General features: G+C 35.3%; 1 protein-coding gene across 3 annotated transcripts in view; it reads right to left on the minus strand.

The window, feature by feature from the left end:
- Positions 1-24,643, minus strand: part of Snx16 (sorting nexin 16) — a 45,874-nt gene extending 21,231 nt beyond the window's left edge. Inside the window, exons 1-4 of one of the 3 annotated variants that reach the window (XM_004841993.4) lie at positions 24,064-24,408; positions 22,438-22,905; positions 16,730-16,816; positions 6,495-6,643 (exon numbers count right to left, since the gene is read on the minus strand). In XM_004841993.4, coding sequence (XP_004842050.1) covers positions 6,495-6,643; positions 16,730-16,816; positions 22,438-22,812 — 611 coding nt within the window. In that variant the 5' untranslated portion in view covers positions 22,813-22,905; positions 24,064-24,408. The other 2 variants (XM_004841992.3, XM_004841994.3) reach the window with 2 other exon arrangements.
- Positions 24,644-25,141: the final 498 nt, after the last annotated feature.

A 25,141-nucleotide genomic window follows, 5' to 3' on the forward strand; every position in this document is an offset into this window, starting at 1 on the left:
TCTTGAAGAGATCCTTTTCACAGAACTTATTTTACTATATTCTTTGTTCACCAAGCAATCTACTCCACTAAAAAGTAGATGATAAATAACTAGACTGTACAGACTATATCCAAATCAATCAGGAGAGCACAGAATAAAAATTGAACAATTAATCAATTAATTTTAAGAGTAATGCAATTAGAAATGAAATGTATGAAGCTTTTAAGAATATGACTTCAGATTCACTGATATCAGCAGTATAATGAAACAAGATAGATTTTAGCTTTTACAAAAAGTAGGCTCAGGGCAGCCCTCTTAAGAGTTAAAAGAATGTCAGACTCTGCTGGTGATGCTATGTCTTCAAGAAATATAAAGATTCATAAAGAAGCAAAACAAAAAGAAGACAGCAGAAATTTGGAGTTAAAAGAGGATTTTTAGAGAACATCTAGCCCAATACCTTATTTTGAAAATCAGGGCATTTTGAAAATCAGGATTAAATTAGCTAAACAATTTGTCTAAAATTATTTTAAGTTTTACATAAGGTTTCTGAGACTCTATTTCATCAGTAAGAGTTTACATATATTTGAATACAAAATATTTGGCTTTATTGCATATTTTATAATTGTCCAAAATGTAACTTCTATCAAATTAACATTCTGTGGCAAAAACCATTCAACCACCCTTAGCAATGTGTTGATTTTCAAGAGATGACATTATATGAGCTATAGCATATTTGAGTTATTTTTTTCATTTTATAAAAATATTAAAATTAACCCAACTTCTCTCAATATTTTATTATACAAAAACTTACAGACATATACAATAAAATTTTCAGTGAGAAGATAGGTCAAGTTTAAATGTATAAAATAGTTACCTTTGAGTATTCTTATTAAAAAAGTATAGACTAAATTTTTATCAATAAAGGAGATTTACATTATTTAATCAAATGTATTTTGTTTAATAATTTTCTAATACCATTGGAACTCACTTTTTAAAAAGGGTCACCATTTTTATATTGGACAGGTTGAAATGACAGGCACCTCTTTCTTATCTGAGCTGACAGAGCCTTCCTTTAACTTCTCACTGATACTGCTAGTTATAATTTGTTAGCTTTGCTATTAAAAATGAAGTCCCAAGACCAGAAGTATTGATATCACCTAGAAACGATAGAAATTCAGAATCTTTATCCCAAAACTAGTGAATAAGCTCAATATTAACAAGATCCCCAAGTGATTCACAGGCACACTATAGTAAACTATTTTAAAGCTAAATATACTCAATGAAACTTTCTTCCCATTAAAGTCTTCAAATATGTGAAGATGGCTGCCATATTCCCTATTAGTTTTTATTTTTAAAGGGTAAATACTTTCATTTCTTTGAATTGTTCCCTCATGTAAATGAGTGAATACTAGTCATTTTTTTTATACCATTAAATGCTGCTAATCCAGACCCATTCTGAACTTTTGCTTTTGAAGATGTGGGATTTAAAACAGTGGCACAGAAGCCCTTATAGATGAATGGTAATTATAGAAAATACATTGCTTTAGCTTGTATTTTAAAGAATTAAAAAAAGAAAAATATTGGTAATAATATATATATGGAATATTTTAAAAAAATAATAGCCTAGTAAAACATTACTGGGCTGTATAATGTAATGTTTTTAGAGCAATAAATAAAGCATAAAACAACAAATAATTGCATTTTAACTATGGCAGATTGTGCAGTATAAGACTATTATTACGTATCATTCACCTCGACAAACCGAGCTGCATGCTGTTTCAATACAGGGCATTTACTTTGCTGCTGCTGCTGTATTTTGATCTTTCATCTGGGAAGTTTTTCTTTGGTGATACAATTATCACTACAGTGGACCCTTGAGTTATGGCTGGCCTGACATATGTACAATTTGGGTTATGACTGGAATTTTAGTTTTAATTTATGAACAAAGTCTTGAGTTACGGCCCAAATGCTGGCTGCTTGTGCTTCCAGATGGTCTCAGATACAGATTTAACCTTAAAAAGTTCTGGAAGGAACATTACAACATTCTTTCCTATATGGGGTTAATTGAGAAATCCTGGACCAGTGTCTCTCTATGGACACTGAGATCTGCTTGTACACAGGAGAAAGACTTTGAAGGCTGCATACAGGAGCCTGGGCCTTCAGCTGACCAACTAGAATTACAACTAGCCCTCAAGAACTAACTGAGTTTGTAAGTCAAGGGTCAACTGTACTTCTTTAAAGTTCAACTCTGGTGTCATCCTCTATGAAGCTTTCTCTAATTCTCCCAAGAAAAAATTTCTGTCATTTCTTTTTCTCAAAGAGATCTACTGCTATATCCATTATCACTGTTTGGGGCATGTTTCTATCTTATGCAGGTTTTTGAAAAGTTGATTAGTGTCTAATTCATCTTTGCATAGTCACATCCTTTATACAGTTAGCCCTAAATAAATATTCACTGACCAGATAAAATCTAAGTAAATCCTTTTATCATGGGAATATTGAAATGCATTTATCTGTTTTCTTACTTGGTATTTTCTAAATGTATCTGGAAACAATATTCTTTTGAAACAGTCAAACTAACAATCCTTAATGTCCTTTCACTTCTTACTTTCTTGCACTTCTGCATTGTTAGAACTAGAGCAGCTGAAATACTGCAAGCTGACAGTTGTGTAATGGCAAGCTCTTAGCCAATTCTCAGGAAGGTTAACTAAGAACTATGTGATAAGGTGCTAAGGATATCAGAAAGGAAAGTGAAAGAATAATTAATACATAGTTAATATTCCATGATTACATTTGACCATATAAAGATAGCAACTTTTAAAATGCTGTTCTAAATGTAACAGGATACTAACAGGCACCATAACAGGTAATGTACAACTAATTGATGTTTTATGTTTTCATGAAGTGTTGAGATCACTGTCATCCTCCCTTTTCTATTATTAAAAAACACCCCATTTTCATCCATTCTTTTAGAATTTTAGATACAATCTAGCTTTTGTGTAGTGAAGTATCTTATGAACCAACCACTACTTGAATTTAGACTGCAGAGAGTGAAAATCCTGGCTGCATGGTGCAGCAGAATAGTAACACTGACAGCAGAATCTGCAGTAATTCGGCCCCTGACATGTTGAGAATCATCTATAGTACTGATGATAAGGTGATATACAGTACTGTAATTCCAAAACAAAAAAGTAGGCAAGTTTTAATGATTGATCTTTACTTCTTGATAATCTTGGATTCTCTGCAATCTTAGTCCAACACTGTAGGCTCTGGCTGCCCAAGTTTATCTCCTTAATAACAAATGCCCATCTTCACAGGCACACACATATATGGTATTTGTAGTAGACTGAAATATTATCATCCATAATGGCCGTGTTCTAATCGCCAAGTTAAACAAACACATGTAATGTCTCATACATGCAAGTTTCAACTTAACTATGTGGCAGGTGCAGGAGATAGGGTTGGTACTGCACTGCGCCTTCTCCTAGTCTGTTGTCGCCTATGTAGTCCATGCTCCAGCACATGCAATCGAGTCATGAAAAATATTGTTAAAACATCACATAATGATGTTAAAAGTTTATGATCTTGTGAGGCCACATCACTGGCTGTCCAGGGCTGCATGCCCACAGGATGGACACACCTGATCCTATAACATGCAAAACAATGCATAAAGTCCTTATTTTGTTCATACAGAAGCCTAATTTCTTTGAATGAATTTTAAGGCCAGTGAGTATATCCTTGATTCTTTTATACTGTTAGCACGATACAGGGCAAATGTTTAAGATACTGATGAATAACTCTTTCTTTCCTTCCCCCTACTTTTGATAAATAATAATTTATTAAGAAATCCCTTATTCTGTGAAATAAAAAATACTACCTATTACCCATAAAGAGTTAGTAAGTACTCAAACCTAAAATATTCTGTTTTGAATTAAATTTAAATTATATCACTGGATCCCCTAAACATCTGACGATATATATGACTATATAGGCAAATAAATACAAAGCACACTAGATTCTTTCATCTAAGACTTCTTAGAATCGTTTACAGTCTAAGAATAATAAATGAAACCTTTCTCCACCTTATTTAAGACACACTTCTTTTCTTGGAATACCTATTTACGAATTGAGCAATACCACCACCAATGTTTGTGGTAAGCAGTTTAGAAGCATCTTGAATGTCCCTAGTGATGTTTAACTTGAGATTTATTGTAATTTAAAAAAGATACATATGAATATTTAACTAAAATACTACTTAAAAATAAAAAAAATCACAAAATGAGTTAAAGTTGTTCATATTTAATATTTGATTAGATAAAAATATAGTCATCTCTAGAAAAAAATCTGATTTTAAGTCATCACAATATTTTCAACACAAAAGTTTACTGAATAATGGACAAGAGAACAGGGAAAGGATGTGCTGACTTATTTGTAAGTCTTCTTTTATTGTATGGTATAAAATACATTTTCTTCAAAGTCTTCCCTTGTTATTTTAAAATTTGTTGGTTTTCATTTCTATTTAGTGTGCCTGAATTAAAAACTAACCTTTCCTTTTTTATTTTGAGATGCAAAAACGTAAAGAAAAACGGGGAACACAAGTGTACCTAGACACATGATCACCAAGTTTGTCATGTTTGCTTTAATTTTTTCTGATAAATAGTACAATCATGAATTTTGATATCCTTTATTCAAGTACTTATTGAGAGGTGACTGGGTCACCACTGTGATAATAAGTACTGGGCACTGAATGGTGAACAGTCACGTGACCTGCACTTACATATCTCACAATTTAGTAGGAGAAATACAATCAAATAATTACAGAAATTACTATGAACTGAACGGTACCAAATAGTCTTTTTCAGCTGGGAGTCCAAGAGAGAATTAAAACCTATTGATCATTTAAGTGATTACTGTCTAGATTCTCTTAAAAACAGGCATATAACTAGTATCAACCTAGAAGTACAGGAGATATTATCTCAAGGACTTAGGGATTAACTCTCAAACCAGAGGAGACAAGCCGGTACAAATACTGTGAAAAAGAAGTGACCTACTGTTTGGTGGTGATGGGAAAAGGGTAGGCCAAGGTCAGTTACCTAAAGGAGAGAAGTTCCATTGAAATTTAAAGAATGTATGGGAGTTAGCCAGGCAAGGGGCTAGGTGGGATGGTAGTGTAAAATATTGCCTTTCAGGCAAATAGCATATTTGAGGGACAAAAGGGTACAATGATTTTGGTGGATAAAGAAAAACTAATATGGCAGATGTAAAAAGAATGTAGAATGGGAAGGAATAACAAAGCCCAAGGCTGGAATGACATGAAGGCAGGCAGGGACCAGACTTATCAAACTGTGTCACAAAAGATTGCTATGGCTCTAATGGGCTACAGAAATAAGAGTGTATGAGGAAAATCAGTAGGAATGCCTAAGGCAGAGCCATCTACTTGGACTGGAGTGATGGCAGGGATGTAGAAAAGTAGGCAAGCTTGAGTGTGACCTCAAATGAAAAGGAAGGCAAGGGTAACGAGGAATGTCAAGGATGACTTGCATGTTTCAGGTAGATGCTGCTGCTGAAAAGGACAGTCTGGAGACAATGCCTTTAAGTTCTAGGTTTGAGGTAAGTTTTGAGTTACCTGAGGGAGATGTCAAGGAGACAAGTGTATGAATCTGGAGTATAAAGAAAGGTGTGGCTTGTAGTTTTCCATTAAGAAGATGAAGGATAAGGTAGGGTTTTAAAAAGCTACTAAGCCTAGGCAGCACACATTAAAAAGATATTTATGTATAGTAGGTGTTTTAGGAATAACTTAAGGTTCCATAAAAACAGACTGAGGAAATGGGGTAGAATGGTTTTCTTAATTGTTTTCCATCTTTTTGGGGAAAAACTGATAAAGACAGTTACAGAGACATGTACAATATGCTACTGTATTATAAATACTCCCTACTTTTTTCAAAATAGTTCTAATTTATCTGATAAAAGTTCCCAAATGAGATACCCAGCTGATATTGTCATTAAGCAATTTTCTTATAAATATATCCAGAAGCAAAAATTTCATTTAGATCCTTTTCCTTTTAATTGTTTTTCACATTTTCACTTTAATTTCTAGATAAACCAACCCAGCTTTACAATTTTCATATTTTTGCATTGCTTTGGAGAAATACAAAAGATCTTAGTCTCAAAATTACATGATATATTAAGCAACAATTGGCTAATATGTCAGCCATTCTGTTTACATGACTGCAAAAATGGCAATTAAAATCAAATTTACAGTTGGATTGTTTATGAGTATATGGTACACTGAAATTTTCACTCTACTGACTTTTTAAAAGCTTTAACAAAAATGAAATGCCAAATAAAATCCTTAATTGAAAGAAAGGAAGAAAATCTTATGAAGCATTTTATTAGAGAAGACAAGTAATGACACTATGTTATATGCTTAAATAGCTACGGTCCTAGATTTATTCTTTAGTTTAAGCCAGTTGTCAGAATGCTTTTATAATTTCTTATTTCAGTTTGTTACATACCAGTTAGCAATGTCCTTGTGAGCTACTAAATTTTGAAGAAACGCTTGCAATCCTAATTGTCTATCTTCTAAAAAATCAGCGTTGTAATTATTTCTAAACCAGCGTTTTGGTGGAAGTGCTAATCGAAAGCCTGGAAACATCTCTTTTAACTGAAAAAGAAAAGAGAAAGGACAATATTTAACTCAATTACACCAATTCCATAAAATCTATCCCGTTCACTATGTGATTAGAAAATAAGCTTAAAAAACTAAATTCAGCTCAGCTTTTTAATGTGTTGTTTTATTTCTTGATTTCTATCAGACCTGTATATATAAGTTTTAACTCCTTCATATTCTTGTCAAAACTTGGCATTGTTCATCTTTAATGCTGGCCATTTTCTAGTGGGTGTGTAGTAGTATTTCAGGGTGGCTGTAATTTGCATTTCTCTGTTGATCAACAATGCCACATATTTTCTCATCTGCCTATTTGCATTTGTATGTCTTCTCTTGTGAATTACCTACTCAAATCTTTCAACTATCCCCTTCCGTTTAAAAAAAAATTGGGTTGTCTTTTTATTAAGTTGTGAGAGTACTTTGTTGAGTCCACATAAGACCTCTGTCAGATATATGTATTAAATATTTTCTCCCAGACTGAAGCTTGACCTTTAAGTCTTATCAGAGCAAATGTTTCAAATTTTAATTTAGCTAATTCATCTATTTTTCTTTTTATGGTTCATGCCTTTTAAGCTAAGAATTTTTGCTCATTCCAAGGCTGCAAAGAGTTCTTCAGTTTTTTTTTCCTAGAAGTTTATAGTTTTAACATATTTTTGTTTACAATCCATTCTACACATTTGGCTTCAATTTTACTTGCCTAGGGAAGACTTTCATGACTTTTGAAACCAGGTTAAGCCTCCCTGTATACATTCTAAGATACTGTAACTGTGTAACAAATGACCTCAAAACTTAGTAGTAAGAAATAACTACTCATTAAAGAAATGGATTGTATGTGCCAATAATTCATCGCAGGTACAGTGAGGAGGACTTATCTCTATTCTACAGTGAATTAAGGACCCAGCTAGAAGACTTGAAGGCTGGGAGCAAGAACCATTTGAGGATCACTCACTTACATGTGTAAGTGCATGATACTGGTTGTTGGCCGAAACCTTCTGGGGCCATCAGCCACAAGCCTAACACTGGCTTTTCCATGTGCCCTGGACTTCCTCATAGCATGGAGGGTAGACTTCAAAAGCAAGCATCCCAAAAGACAGCCAGGATGAAACAGTATACTTGTGATCTAGCTGTCAAAGTCCCATGGCATGATGTCTACTATTCTCCACTAGGTCAAGTAGCCCCAAGCTCACCCAGGTTCAAGGGCAGAGGATATAGATTCTACCTCTTGATGGGCAATCACAAGATTCTGGAAAAGCATAGGGAATTAAAGGCACTGTTGTGGTGATTTTTAAGACAGACATTCTGCCATACACTGTCAAGTTATTAATGCATCTTTTAATGGTGTTTATCACAATGTAAATAATATTTATTTAATTTTGGATTCTATTAGGTCAATGATTCTAAACCTTAGGTGTACACTGGAGTCACTTGAGAAGTTTTGAAAGATATTAATGACTACAACCTACCTCTACAGATTAGAATTTAATTAGTTGGAGTGTGACCTGGGCATTGTAATTTTAGAAAGCTTTCCAGGGAAGTCCAAAGTGCAACTCAGATTAAGAACCATTTTAGTACACTGCAATTACTCTGCCTTATTTCTAGTTGCAGTCTCAATGTCTAGCATAGTGGTTGGAGTCAAAAATATATGTTCAATAAATGAATGTACAATGATTCAATAAATAAATCCATGTATAGTCACCATTTCTATATTTAAGTATAAGACTAAGTATCACAGCTATAAAAAAAAAGACCAGTAAAAGGGGAAAATTCTAGGGCAGAGAAGGTGAGCCGGTCCCAGCACCTGGAAGGAAGCTGCCCCGCTGTCATCCCAAGCTCCTAGGGCAGAGAAGCTGAGCTGGTCCCAGCACCCGGAAGGAACCTCCCCTGCCGCCATCCCATGCTCCTAGGGCAGAGAAGCTGAGCCAGTCCCAGCACCTGGAAGGAAGCTCCCCCACTGCCATCCCACGCTCCTAGGGCACAGAAGCTGAGCTGGTCCTAAGAAGGAAGCTCCCCTGCTGTCATCCCAAGCTCCTAGGGCAGAGAAGGTGAGCCGTGCAGGCGCCAGAAGCACACTCCCCTGGCCCCCGTGGAAATGAGAAAACACATAAACAAGTCTCAAAAACAGACTTCTGGACCACCTACAGCAACCCCAAAGGGAAACGAGATGGAACAATCTGATACTCAACCACCTGGACTCTCTGAACTGGCAATAAAAGAGGATCTGGGAAAAATGAAATCAGAAATAATTACTCAGATAACAGCAAAGATTTTGCTCATGGTGCAAGACATGATTAATAAATCTAGAGAGGGTACATATAAAAAAATAGAGGGTCTAAGGAACATGATGGAATCCCAACACAGGAAACAAATGGAATCCATAAAACAGATGCAAATAGATTTCCAGGAGATTAAAAACTCCATCAAAAGTCTGTGCAGCAGAATGAACCAATGTGAGGATAGAGTTTCACATATAGAAGAAAAGATTGCAATTAGTGACCAGGAAAAGAAAAATTGCTTTAAAATTGTAAAGGAACACAAGAAATCAATCCAGCAGCTACTAGACGATGCAAAGAAGAATAACGTAAGACTGATTGGAGTCAATGAAGAAAGAGGAGAGAGTGCAGATGACATAAAAAAAACTGTTCACAGAAGTGATGGCAGAAAACTTCCCAAGGAGGGAAAAAGAACTTGACATACAGATAAGTGAGGCATATATGACTCCAACTAGCCTTGACCAAAAAAAATCTACACATAGGCATATAATAGTTAGGATTCCAGAAATCCAATAGAAGAACAAAATTCTACAAGCAGTGAGAGAAAAGAAACAAATCACATACAAAGGAAATCCCATCAGAATCACAGCAGACTTCTCAATGCAAACCCTCAAGGCAAGAAGAGCTTGGAGTGATGTATTTCAAGCCCTAAAGGAAAACAGCCTCCAACCCAGACTGATGTACCCTGCAAAACTATCTTTCAAAACTGATGGAGAAATAAGATACTTTCATGATAAAGAGCACCTCAGGAACTTCATGAATATCAAACCGGCACTCCAAAAAATTTTAGACAATACCCTAGGAAAGACAATGAGGATCACAACCCCAGGAAACACAGCAGAATGAATCCATTGGGCGTGACAAATTAAATGCAAAGGGGGAGAATCCAACAAAAAGAAAGTCATGACAAGGCTTTTAAGACTTTTAACTTCATCTCCCTAGTGAGTGTATAATTCAATCTTGTTATTGTACTGATCAGTATTTTTCTGATTCTAGAGTCGCACACCTTTCCTTGTGCTATACTGGCTATTTATCATCTTCTTAGGTCTACTTTTTAATTGGGTTGTCTATTAATGAGCTCTAAGAATTCTTTATATATTCTGGTCATAGGTTATATGCTTCTTAAAGTTTTATACTTTTAGGCTTTCATATTTAGGTTCATAGATCCCTTCAAGTTATTTCCATGTAGGGAAATAAAAGGTTGAGGTTAATTTTTTATATACGAATACCAGGTGTTCTAGTGCCATTTGCTGAAAACTATCTCTTCCTCAGCTCTTGAATTGAATTTATATTCTATAAAATGCTAATGTTAAATAATCTTTCAAAACTCAGTGGACCATATATGTGTGGTTCTATTTCTAGATTCTCTGTTTTATTCCAATGATCTAAATGTCTTTCCTTACACCAACACTGTCTTGATTACTGTAGCTTTAGAAGAAGTCTTAAAATTAGGTACTAAACGTCTTCCAACACTGTTTTTGTTTTTTTTTTTTAGCTTTTCTAGGTTCTTTGTACTCCTACATAACTTTTAAATTTCAATATACAATTCTTCATTTATAGCAAGTATACACAGACCTGAATTTTTATATATACCTTATGTTTTCTAATCCTGCTAAATTCAAATACAAGTTCTAGGGGCTCCTCGAGATTTCTTAGTATTTTCTCTGTAGATGATCATTTCATCTACATATAAAGATTTTGCTTCTACCTTGCCAATCCTATCCTAATTATGTCATTTTATTGCCAGACTATTTTGGTGGGGCCTAGGTTTCAAAGTTTAATGGACAGATAAAGAGTAAGCATATCTGCCCTTGTTCCCCACCTTAAGGAGAAAGCATTGTATCTTCTCCACTCATAGAAGGCATTCTCACTGGAAGGAGTACATGTCTTTAATATGTTGAGAAGATTCTGTTCTACTTCTAGTCTCCTGATAGCTTTTACCATGAACAGCTGTAGAATTTAGTCTAATACTTTTTCTCCAACTAGTGACAGGATCATATGGCTTTTTCCTTTCCTCTGTTAAAATGATGACTTTTGGGGGTGGATCTTCCAATGCTGAACCAACACTGCCACTCCCATAACAAAACCACTTTCTACATACTGCCAGATCTGACTTCTAATAGTTTGTTTTATTAAACAAATTTCTATCTATGTTCATACTGTTTTCTTCTATTATCTTTATCCAGTTTTAGGATTAGCACAATGTTGATTTCCTAAAATGAGGGGAGAAGTGTTCCTTCTTTTTTCTGCTTTAATTGTTTGATATAATTTATCAGTTAAAATGTATATGAGCCTGCTGTTGTTATATAGGTAGGTTTTCAAGCTAGGATTATACTTTCTTTAATAGGTGCTATTCAAATTTTATATTTCCTCCAGAGTTAGTTTCATTAATTTGTCGTCCAAGGTACTTCTTAGAAGGTGTCAAATTTATTTCAAAACAAATTTTTTTTTAAGGGTGCTTTTAAACAATTTATTTAACTGAAATGCCATATACTGACTTCCATTTATTTTGATACATCTTGTCCCCAAGGTGATTTAGAGGATCTTCAAGCCAATATAAATGTTTCATAAATATTTGGCCATATGAGTATACATCTGCACAATACCTCACATCTTTCAGCAAGAAAAACACTGAAGAGTAAAGACTTGACACAATTAACTGGGTATAATGAGAATCTGCTCCAATTATTTGTTTCTCTGAGGTAAAGGCACCACACACCTGTTCAATTAAGGAAACCATCCTTACAACACAGGATGATTTTTTATTTTGAAGTAGGGATTAGGGCATTCAGCCACTAATTAGGTGCTGTGTGGCAGAGTTACACCCCAACTTCTGCCATGAATTCATAGGGAATCGGTTCCAACAGCTCAGGCTGCTTCCCATTTGTTCTCACAAAGTGTGCTTCTCTGGGTGGGGGAGGCTGGCGCTTCAGTTGAGTGCAGGTACCTTTCTCTTTGGCTTCCTTCTTTTTTTGATCATTTTCCTTGACCCGTTTCAGGAAGCTATCTCAACTCTTTGAGTGTTTAATATGCTCAATACGCACATTAATCCTCTTGGCAAGTATCTTGCCCTAAATTTTTGAAATATGCTTTCTATATCCTTTTAAATTCTGTAAAATCTGTGGTAATGTCTCCTAGATCTTGATATTATAATTTAAAAAATGTATAATTGATATTGTGTAATAGGAAGAAAAGGTCTAAAGGAGCAGGGGAAGTGGGAGGGATAGGGGAAAGGAAAAAAGGGAAAAGAAAAAATATGAGAAAATGAAAAAAATGGAAACAAAGTCTTTGCAAATAGGGAAGGGTGGAGGGGGTGAAGGGAGGGCAGGGGAAGGGGGAAAAAAAAAAGAACCAAGAAACTCATGTAATGGTAGAAGATTGCAATGATGAATATAACTGTATTTTATACCTAAAATGTACCAATAAACTTAATGAAAAAAAAAAGGGGGGAAAATGCATAGGGCAAAATAAAAAAAATGTAAAATATAACATGCTCTATTTTTATAAATAGTTGAAGAAAAAATAAATGAGACAAAAATTAGAAAGCAACTTGGATAACTGAAAACTGATTTGATTTCAAAATATAAATGGATATTTTGGGCCTGGAGTCTTGTTATTTTATATATCTACAAAGAAAATAGTGAGAGTGATGAGGAAATAGGTCTTTAATAGTTTTAAGCTTAACAATTTAAGTGTCATTTATGTCTAAATACATGGCTAATTTTTTCCTCTAAAAAAGTATCTATGGAGAAAAGGAGTTGTAAAATTGAGTGATTCAAGAAAAGACTTGGGATAGAGGAAACAAAATCCAACAAAGGAAAGAAGAGGAAAAAAAATTCCCAGAAGGACAGTGAGAGGCGATAGGATGCCACTTATGGACCATATATCGAGGGGAAATAGTTCAGAACAGAGCAGTGAATCAGGAGACAGACATACTGAGGCCGGACTACCATGAATTTTTCAATGTGAGAACTAAATATGAGAAATATCGGAGCTTGGCTTATCTTGACAGTGAGCTGGTAACTTCCTGCTCCCTCCTTCCCTTTCAGTCTTGCTGCCTGGACTGAAAACACTCATTTTATCACACAGAAATTATCACTTTGACCTACTGCTTTGACCTAGAAGTAGAAAATACTGAGTTCTAAAGCAGAATTTACAGAAAAACCCACTTCTCATTGCCATATTTCTGCAACTAATACTTCATCCAGGCCATCCTACAACCTTGCCCACTGTCTCAACTCAGAAAAGACTGACACATTTCAGAACCTGCTCAAAACTTTGCCCTGACTTCCTCATCTGAGGTGCTTAGAAAACTCCCAGAGAAACTGAACCAGGAATTAAAAGTGTCCTACAGAAAGTTTTCTCTAACTAGTGTTACTTGAACTATGTTCAATACTTTTCATATTGTCAATTGGCTATTTTTTCTTCATAGATATGTAACCGATGAATTTAAACTTCTTAAAGTTAGGGTGTTATCTATAGGATTTTTATATTACCTCAAATTCCTAGCACAATGCTGGATGTAAACTCTATTTATTACATAAATACTTCGGGACTACTGTAAGATTCCAAGATTTTACTTTATATTTAACAATTATAAAAATAACCTAATTTTAACTGTGTTCCTGGTGGTATGTGACATAAAGTTTTTTTGATTTTGCAAGTAAAGGAGGTAATGGGTAGAGGTCTCTTTGTTATCTACGATAGTCTCCTCTTATCCATGGTTTTGCCTCCCATGGCTTTTAGTTTGCCATGGTCAACTGTGATACCAAATATTAAATGGGAAATTCCATCAATAAAATTCATAAATTTTAAATTATGTGCTGCTATGGGGACCATGATAAAAATCTCATTCTATCCTGTTCCAGTGGGATGTGAATCATCCCTCTGTTCAGCATATTCACACTGTATATCCTACCTGCCAGTTAATTCACTTAGGAGCCCTCTTGATTATTAGATGGACTATCACGGTATTGCAGGACTCTATTCAAGTATCTCTCATATAGTAGCCCAAAACTCTGTACCAATGCCTATCTCACTCACTCTGCTTCATCTGCATCTTGTGGAGGTATCACATCATCACAAGAAGGTTGAATATAGTACAAGAAGGTCTTTTGAGAGAGACTACACTCACATAACTTTTACTATAACACATTATTATAACTGTTCTAGCTTATTGTTAATTTCTTACCACACCTAATTTATAAATTGAACTTTACCAAGATGTGTGCATATAGGAAAAAACAGTACATATAGGGTTTGGTACCATCTGCTGTCAGGCATCTACTGGGTATGTTGGAATGAATCCTCAGAGGATAAGGGGTGGCCTTGTGTAAGACTGACATAGACTTTTACTAATAATTTCAAGTGCACAACTTAGAGAACAAGGAGATATTTAGTGGACTTAAACTTCTATCAATATCTTTCTTCAAAGTGCTTGAGTAATATCAATCTCAGTTTGCAGAAGAAACATTTTAGTAATAAAGGTCAATCTAGAGAGATAAAGAGAAGTAAGAACTAAGTAACATTTGAGCTCTGAAAAAAAAAATGGTAAGCCTAAAAGGATTAAATAGCTCTAAATTGAAACTGTTCAAAATAAGTCTGAGTGAATAAAATGATTGTATAAGAAAGCTAAGAATTCCACTTAAGTATCTACAAACTATATAAATTGCTTTGATCTTCCTGTTATTTAATCATTAAAAATCAACATAAGATACAGAATTACAGATTCTTCATTCATCAGTATAATATATAAGGTTTAGGAATAGCAGAGAAAATGTAAGTGTAAATGGTAGAGATAGTTTAGAAATAATATTTTCAACTCATTCACATCTTATACACACACACACATATATATATGGTAATTTCATATAATATTTTTAGTGTGCCTACATTCTGACTGTAACCTGTCAGAAGTTTTCGCTTGTGGTATAATGTCAGCACTCAAAAAGTTTAGGATTTTGGAGCATTATAAATTTCAGATTTTTGGATTAGGGATGCTTAACCTGTACAAAAAGGTATCCAGAGTACACCTTAATAAAAAATAGTTTAGCATTCTATAGTTTACATTTTTATATAAATTGAGGTTTTCAGAGAAGCAGAAACTTTTTGGCAGCTAGATAGCTGTGAAGTAACATAAATGGGGATTCCCAATGCTAAACACTGAAATATACTAACTTTACAAGTTTTAAGTAACCCAAGGAGAGAAGAAAGGGAGGGCAGCAAATGGAAGAGAACAGGACCAGTTTTCTCTACTAAATGCCTGCCAAAACTGGGGAATAGCTTCTCCATGTTCTAAGTTCATCTTACTTGTCCGCTTAAAAGCATCATAAATCACTTGCTTCTATTGGAACAATGCTCTCTTTTGGTTTCCAAAGTATCAATCACCTCCCACCTGTCTCATCTGATTTTCCTCAACATCTGTGGGAAATTCTGCTCTTCCTCCTCTATTACATTTTCTAAATGCACTAATTCCTCACTAATTCCTGTTAGAAATTTAGGCTGGTTCTACTTTTTCATTATTAAAAACAAAGCAGAAGAGCACTATATATAAAACACTGTAATAAATATTCTTAGAGCTAAAGCTTTCCAATATTTGTGACTGCTTATGTATTGGATAAATCCTACAAATGTGGTTACTGTGTCAAAATTTTGCAAAATGTAATGGTTTCCTCTAGGAAGATCTGCATTTCCAACACTGGAAAATATCATTTAAATGTCTGGCAGTGTGCTGGGTGAAAATGGATTTCTTATTTTTCTTTTCTTAGAGTACTTGTGATACTAAATATTCTCAGACATACTGGTCATTTATATTTCTTCTGTAAATTACCTGGTTCTTATAATTTGTGATGTTTTTGCATTTGGGTTCATGTTTAAGAGTTAATATATTGAGGCTTACTGTCAACCGGTTTCATATGTGCAACAGGCAGAATTGTAGATAGTTTCATGACCTATGCCTCTGTTATTGCTTCTGTAATTTTTGTTATGTTACATAGCAAAGGGATTTTGCATCTGTAATTAAGGTTACTAATCAGGTGACCTTAAGATAGGGAGATATCTGGATGAGCCTAATCTTATCACATGAGCCATTTACATGTTTTCTTTGGCCAGTGGCAGAAGTGAAAGCTGGAGGAATTCAAAGCACAAGAGGGGACATGACCCCCTGTTGGTGGCTTTGAAGATGTGCAGGGAATGCACAGCAGTCTCTATGAGCTAAGAACGATCTCTGGTTGGCTGCCAGCAAAACAACAAGGCCCTTGGTCCTACAACTTCAACAAACTAAATTCTGCCAACAACCAGAATGAACTAGGAAGCTGATTCCACATAAGAGACTCCACATAAGAGCCCAGTCCAGTGAAAGCTTGATTTTGAGCTTGCTTGATCCTAAAAAGCAAACCAAGCTGAACCCATCTGAACCACTAATTAGCTATTGCATGTAACCAGGCTTGTGATAATGATAGGCAACAAAACTAATATGTTAAAATATTTTTTTGTTCATTTTCACAGCCACGTGATTTTACAATAACCAAATCTTCTATAGGTCTTCCCCACACTTACAAGATTACATAAATAACTTTACAAATTCAATGTTAAAGGTTTCACAAATTCCACTACACTTTTTGTTTGCATACAATGATCAAGATAGGATTTAAGGGTATTAAAGTGAAATGAAACATTTAATTTTCTTATGAACTAGCAGAGATTTGATTTGATTCAGATAACAAGGGAAAAAGATACAAATATAGAATATGTATAGCGTACAGATAAATAACTCATATTCAAAAGGCAGTTTGGGATTTACTGAAGTACTTACTTTGTCATTAAGCCTAGAGAAGTCAGTGTATCTTCTGAAAACTACCCAGCTTTCTTCTGGGGTTTTCTTTACTAGTATTTTATATACCTAGAAAGAGAGTAAGACCGAAAGATTGAGAGAAAGAGAAAGAAAGACAGAGAGAGACAGAGAAATAGATATAAAAAAGTAGATATTCAAACCAAATATTTTAAAAACCTCTACTTGATAATGCGAACTATTATACTTATTATGCAAAAAGCATCAGAAATCATTTAGATTATCAGATGTACAAATAATCAAGGAGGTACAAATAATCAAGGAGGTACCAAAGAAAAAATTTTTTAAGAAATAGGAATATGATAAATTTAAGACTACAAGCTTTCTCTGTTCACACTATAGCTAACTCATCAGCTTCTAAAATGTTTTATGGCAACATATTTTAAAACTGATAAAAGAATCAATTGGGTGCGAAGAAGCTATAAAAATAGCTATTTTGCCCTATATAATTTGCAAATTCAATATCTGTCAAAGCTATGTTTTTAAATTAGTTCAATACTATTTTTATCTCCAAGGCTGAAATATGAGCCTGAAATATTAAAACAAATCCATACTAGATAAAAGTTCAACTTCTATAATTATGTGATATGATAAATATGTTAAATGTTTAAATTTTAAAAAAGATTATCGCAATAAAAGACATACTGCTTTAATCCTCCTCAAAATGCCACCTCCCTTGATGTGAACACACTTATCCCATTGTTCTTACCATTTTCTGAAGCAGTTCTGCAAGTCCTCTTTTATATCTTTAGTTGTGCTTTTGGGTCTGCCTTGATGTCCTGACGAAATTAAAAATGTTTCCCTTTTTTGGGACGAGTCAGAAGTCACACGGTGCTGGAGCTGGTGAATAAGTAGGATGCAGACACACTGCAATATTTTTATGAGCCTGCCTTTCCACTGGATGGTGCTGAGCAGCAGCATTTATTAGGTGTGTTTTTGATCATGCCTCATAAAGACTCTCATGAAGAAGACTGCTAGAACTGCTTCAGAAAATGGGAAGAAAGATGGGACAGGTATATTCTAAGCAAGGAGGAGTATTCTGAAGGGGATCAGTGGCAATGTATCTTTTATTGTAATAAGTTTTTCTAGTGTCCACTGTATATTTGTATAATTATCCAGGATACTGAGTAGAAAAATTTGGTTGAAGCAAGTCAACATATTCTTTAAAAAACATACGGAGAAAAACACAGATCTTATTTTTTTAAAGTATAATTTTAGAATTTACTATGAAGAAGTGTTATTTATGACAGAATCTCAAAGAAACACCTAGTGGTTTTTACTAGAGGACTCTGTTAAGCTAACATATAAGGTACTCTATATCTGCTAAATGAATAAAACTTTTACTTTTCACTTATCACTCTAGAGCTGTACTTTATCCACATGTGGCTACTGGACACTGGAAACATGACTAGTCCAAGCTGACAAATATCGAGAGTGCAAAATACACATCAGATTTCAAAAACAGTGATTCACATATTTCTAATGGACAGCTGCTTGGGGCACAAGTCATTATTTAAGGACTGTAGACTGTCCTTCCCATTTGCATTTGCTGCCATACAGACTGTTTTTTTCCGCTTTTACATGGGAGAATCAACAGGGTTAAAAATAAATGCTTTAGCTCTGAAGTAAAAAATATGTAATTTATCTTTGTAACATATAAGGGTATGGAACAAGATTACCTGGATATCTTTTAAAGACTGAAAAAAGTCGGGACCTAAGAAAGTCACAATGTGGATACAGAAGAAAATTAGTTTTTAGGAATTAGTCATTAAAACAGAGATTAATTCAAAATTTTAAGTATGAATGACTGATGAATGATGAAATCAATTTCATGTGATAATTAGGTTTATCTACAAATAACTCAGACTGACTTTATTTTCTGTTTTAGAAAATATTCCCTTCCTCAAGCTAAGCTGTTCTCTGCTGTGGCCTCTTAAACACTCCTATTTCTTTAAGAAAGATAAAAGTGCAGACCTTTGCATCTTACCTTTTCTAAAAAGCTTTCTTTCAACCTTTCTACTTGTTTAGTACTTTCAATGAAAACTCCATGTGTATAGTACTAATCCATTCTCTTCTTTAAGTTTTAACAGCAGTTACTGTTACTACTCTTTGAAATTTTATATATACTACTTTGTGCTAACATTTTATGTAGTCCTTTTTGGGCCTTTAAGTGAATTATATGTTAAGCTAAAAAGATATATACAGAAGAGTACACAAACTATAGGCTTACAACCTGATGAATTTTTACAAAGTGAACACACCCATCTAAGTAGAACTAAGGGAAAGAAAAAAAATACCAATTGAAGAAGTCCTCATGCTTCTTTTCCAATTCTAATCACCACCTATCCCAGTCACTTTATTTTTAAATACTCTTTTCAGCGACTTGATATTTTACTATTTGATATATTTACTATTGGATCTTGACAGTCCTAATATCTTCTTCAGTTAAAAGATCAATTTTAAGGTTAAGAGATCAATTCAAAGGAACATATTTAGGAAAAAATTATTTTGCAAATCTAAGGCTTCCAGTCTTATATAGACACACAATATATATGTATACACATCATATGTATATATGTATGGTGTGTGTTTGTACACATTCACACACACACCTGACATCTTTATTTGGAAGTCTAATACACATCTGAAATCTAACATGCCTCAAAACAAATCCTAATGGCCCTCTCAGAATCTTACATGTAATTAAATGGCAACTTTACCCTTATTGTTCAGGGCAAAACTTTGAAGTCTACTTTGACTTCTTTCTCCCACACTCCACTTCCAAATTACTAGAAAATAGTGCTGGCTCTTACTTTAAAATAGATCTCGAACCTGCAAACTTCTCAAGATCTCCTCTGCATCCTAGTTTACACTACTATCATGTCTCTCTTGCATTATTGCAAGAACTTAAATGCTTCCTGCTTCTACTCCTTCCCCCCATAATCTAGTTTCAACTCAGCAGCCAGAATGAGCCCTTTAAACCTAAGTGAGATCACGTGAGTTTTCTTTAAAAATACCTTTTCAAATATTCTCATCCTATGCAGGGTAAAATCTAGGGTCCTAATAATGGCCTACATGCCACCTAACAAAATATCAGACACTGGATAGCTTATAAATAACAGAAATTTATTTCTCACAGTTTGAGAGCCTACAAAGTCCAAGATCAGGATGCTGTCAGATTTGGTGTCTGGTTAGAGCTCACTTTCTGGTTCACAGAAGGTGCTTTACAGCTGTGTCCTGGTATGGACACAAAAGGCAGCTCTCTGGGGCCTCTTTTATAAGGATGCTAATCTTATTCATAAGGTCTCTGTCCTATGATCTGATCACTTCCCAAGGTCCCTACTGCTTAATATCATCATCATGGAAGTTAGGTTTCAACATATGAATTTTGGAGGGACACAAACATTCCCAATACAGCATCACTTCAATGAATCCTCATTCTTTCATATGGAAGGTAGGTGAATGTAAGAAAATGTGGCATCAGTTCTATAGTTCTAAAATTGCTCTTCAAAAAGATAGTTCCATGTAGATTTTCCACTATATCATCAGTCTTATAACTGATAACTTATTTCTAAAGACTGTCACCTCATGAGCTTCACAAATAATGTCAACATTTTTTCTTCAAGGCCCTAGCATCCTGATATAAATTTATAGCATAAAACATTGAAGCAAACATAAAAACTTCACTGCAACTAAACCAGGAAAAAACCCCCAAAACTCCTTTACCTAATAATTTTAGCAAGGTTGAGAGATACCTAAACATACAAGGTCAAAATATATAAATTAGTAATGAACAAAATAGAAAACAAAAAAAGATATTTCTTGTAAGAGCATCAAACCACAACCACACACAGAAATATATCTAAACAAGAGGAAAGACCTCTGCACTGAAAATGACAAAAAATTATTAGAAAAAATTAAAAACTTAAGTCAATGAATTAAATTTATAAATCTAATGAGTTAGTATGGAAAAGATGTCAGTTCTTCCCAGAATAATTTATAGATTTAACAAAATGTAAAGGGCCAAGGATAGCCACGGCAATCCTGAAGAACAGCAAAGCTAGAGTAAACTACTGGGTATCAAGTCCTATTACAAAGGTTTCAGTAATCAAGACTCTGGAATTGGCAATGGATAGAGAAATGGAGCACAACAGCCCCATATATTTACAGTTACATAATTATGACATAAGCAATACTGCAGATGAAGAGTAAGGCTGGTTTTTTTTTAAATGAAAGCTTGACTAACTGATCTCTCACAGAAAAAAATAAAATGCCTTGACTCTTACGCCACAGACAAAAATCAATTCCAGACAGCTTGCAGATCTAAATGTGAAAGGGCTAACCAAAAAATCTTTTAGAAGAAAGTAGGCGATAATATCTTTGTAAACTTGGAGTAGGGAAAGATTTCAAGCAGGGTATGATAGCACACACCTGTAATCTCAGGATTTGGGAGGCTGAGGCAGGAGGATCACTATGAATTTGAGAACAGCCTGGGCTACATAGTGAGTTCAAGGCCAGTCTGAACTACTTAGGGAAACCCTGTCTCAAAAAATGGAACAAAGATTTTAAACAGTGTTATTTATAAAAGAAAATATTAATTAACTAGACTACATCAAAATTAAGAACTTTTGTTATCAAATGTATTATTAAGGAAGTAAAAGGCAAAAAACAAGGAGATAGTAACAATACATATATTAAAAAAAAAAACATGTCCAGAATACATAGAAGAACTACAAGAAAAACAGAAATTTCCCAAATGGAAAAACACACAAAAATCTTGAATAGACATTTCACAAGAGAATATCCAAATGTCCAAAAAGTTAAAAAAAAACTTTATCATTAAGAAAATTCAACACCACAATGTGACATTCTATGGTATCTAGTGGTATAAAAATCATAGAATTTTATACTAAGAAATTTTAAGCACAGACTTACATTAGAATAGGAAAATTTTTTAAAAAACAGGAAAAATATCCTAAGTTTGGAAGGTATGGAGGAAGTGGAAATCACATACTGCTTATATAGTATAAACTGGTGAAGCCACCCTGGAACATTGCTCATTAGAGTCTTTTAAAGCTGGGCCTATGAACTAGCAATTTTACTCCTAGGTAGATAACAAACATAAATACGTATATATGTGTTTATCAAGTGATATGTACTAAAATGGTCACAGCAGTAGTACCAGTAAGAATCTCAAAAAATAAATTGTGTACATAACATAAAGGAACATTATCGGTAATAAAAATGAGCTACCTATAATTCATGCAAGATCAAAGATGACTCTTAGAATGCTGAAGAAATGAGATCAGACCCAAAAGAGTACATACTCAACACTTTCATTTATATATAGTACAAAAATAGTACAAAATAATCTAGCTACCAGAAGTGTTGGGTGAGTGGGTACTGACTGGCAGAGAGCATGGGGACTTTCAAGATGCCAGCAATGTTGTTCCTCTATTGATGCACTAGCTACACAGGTGTGTTTCTCTGTGAAAATCCACTAAGGTAAAATAAAAGTTTACTACAGCATAAGAGAATTTAGTGGTATAAAATCATAGAATTTTATATTAAGAAATTTTAAGTACAGGTTTACATTAATTAACAATAATTTAAATACACAGGCTAGACAATCTTTCACTTTCTACTGCTTTAGAGCAGAAGTTAATACTTACAGTAAATTTGGCTCTTTCTTCCATCACCTCATAACCCAGTATAGTAGGTGTAGATGGTCTATCCTCCCAATTCACTGCTTCAGGATTTTGTTCTTCAGTTTCTCTTGGTCTAGTAGAATACTCAATAGATGATTCTGTACCTGTAAACTTAGTCCTAATGAGAGGACTGCTACTGACAGATGAAGTTCTATCCAGCTGATCAGGAACACTTGTCTGTTTACAATTACCCATATTTGAATCTTCTAACTGGCCTTTGGAGGAGTTTGAGCTTGTTGAGATGCTGCCAAAAGAAGAACTTCTTTGACTTTTGTTGGCTGTAAAACTAGAAGCAGAGTTTCCTATGGGCATAGGAACTGGGACATAAGGAGTTGCCATTTTCTGCCTCTGCAACAAATCTGTACACTGCTGAGTCCAAACGATTAGCAAACAACTACTAGGCAATCCATTTTCTTCTTAGGAGTTCACTATCTAAAAATAAGGACATATTGAAAGATTAGTCTTTAATCTGAAGCACAATCCAAAAGAAAACAAAATGTTCTTATAAATTTTATGACTATTATTTTATTTGGAATGAAAACACACTTCAAACCCCTTTTTAAAAATCTCAGTGTCTCTAAGGACTCTTGTTCACAAGGTAAAAAGATCAAAACTATTTCACATCCCTTTTCTTGACTCTTGTGTCATGTTAACCTTTTTTACCCACTGTATTTCTTTGAGAAGGATTTCTGTAACGTTCATTTTTAACCTGATTTGATCTCCAGCACTGCCAAAAAAGAAAAAAGAAAAGTAGGAGAAAAGAGTGGGAAACTCTCCTGAAGCTTTCTTCTAGAATTTCCTGATAATACTATATACACTAGGAAGAAGAGAAAAAGGCAGAAATGCAGAATCAAATAGTTGACAAACCTGATCAAATTAATCAAATAAAATCCAATGAATATTAAACATATTAAACACGATTATATGATTTAAAAGTATACTTCAGTTTTCGGGCGGATATTAGTTTTGCTTTCTAATTAACTGAGAGGATTTAACAAATCTTTATAACTCATACTCAATAAACTGTTATCAGAAGAACTAGTGTATCTTGTATCAGAAAAAGTTCATTATAACAATAATGGTTTATCATTAAATTGTTAAATAGCAACTTATAAAAAATTGTAATACCTAGACCAACAAAATGACAGGACTACACATAGCAACCAAGGATCTGCCCGTCCAACTTCATCTATGCAACTGTATTGGTGAGAAGGGTTGGAAATGAGTCCCAGGGGCTTGCAAGGAGTATTTTAAACTCAGCACGTGGCTCTCGGCAACCTTCCTCATTATCAAAGATTCAAGAAACTTGAGCTGCTGATTCATTGAGTCTCCGTCCCGTCTGATGGCCTCCCCCAAAAGAAGTAAATAAAAATGAAATTGTAACCTTCTCAAGGCCAAGGGGACGGCCCTACTCTTTGCCAACCCCATTACCTGAGGCCACAGGTGGGGAAAAGGTAGCTTATCAACACAGCCACTAATATCCAAAGCAGTAAGAGTTACCCAGGCGTTAGGAAAACACTGTGCTCCTTAGAAGAGTGCGAGACTTTTGTCCTTGCATGGAGCTGCGCCAGGAAAAATCCTCAGTCTCACCTCTGTCAGGTGACGAGGTCGGATTCGGAGAAACGAGGTGGGCGAGACTGGGTGAAGAGAGGAAACTGGAGAAAGCCTAGGAGGGTGCCGTCGAGGTCTGCGCGGGGTAGGGGTCTTCAACTTTGGGAGCAGCAGGACTTGCAGCTCCCGGGTGCCGGAGACCCTCCTGCCTCCGCCACCCCGCGCGCGGCCACAGCCTTCCAGACGCACGGCGGAGTGTACTGGCCGGACGGTGGCGGGGCTCGGGGTCCGGGGCCTGCGGCGTCTCTCCACCCTCCCGCGCCTCCGGCCAGGCAGCCGGAGTGCAGCTGTCACCCGCACCGGAGCCCAGCACAGCGTCCCCACCCGGTCCTTACCTTAGCGTACTCCACGATCCAGCTGGAGCGCGCTTCCCGGGGACTGTAAAACCCAGTGCTCCTATCTGCAGCTTTTCGCCTCCCACTACACAACCTAATGCCTCACGTGACCTTCCACTCCGAAAGCAGCAGCTCAGCACGTTTCCCACACTACCGGGCCAACCCACCAGGGATCCCGGCGAGGAGGAGGGAGGGGTTGGCCTGGGACCCCGCTCCCGGAAGTGACGTTAGCAACGCGCCAGCCCCCGGAAGTGCCCACTAGAGAGTCTGCCTTTGGGTTTCTGGTAGCAAAGTTATATCTAATCCTGTGACAAGTAGTTACATTCTTTGTGCTAGTTTTATTTTTCGAAGTGAACTTCAGAGAAAATGGGCTAATTTTCCTAGCAGGTGATTAGAAGTCTTCGGTTTCCAGGAGGAACCATGGCCAGCGTTTGGGCACGTGCTTTCATCATGGGATTGTAGTCCATTACCTGCTTGAGCTGGTTCTATTAGGTTATAGATTGTTTTCCAGAATGAGCAGTGTTTTAGGGGATGACGATCCGAAGTGTAGGAAGATAGAACACTACATTATTGTTTATCCTTCCTGTGTAATTCAGAAATCTTTGTTGACAGAGACCCCTGAAATTCTTTAGTATGTATTTATTTTCTATCTGGAAAGTAATGTATCCCAAATGATACACCATTAGGTTTGTTATACTTGCTCATACAGAAACAAAAAGGAA

Source organism: Heterocephalus glaber, unplaced genomic scaffold, assembly GCF_053883595.1.
Source record: "Heterocephalus glaber isolate CG9 unplaced genomic scaffold, H.glaber_assembly_v1.0 deba00001553, whole genome shotgun sequence".
Lineage (NCBI taxonomy): Eukaryota > Metazoa > Chordata > Mammalia > Rodentia > Bathyergidae > Heterocephalus > Heterocephalus glaber.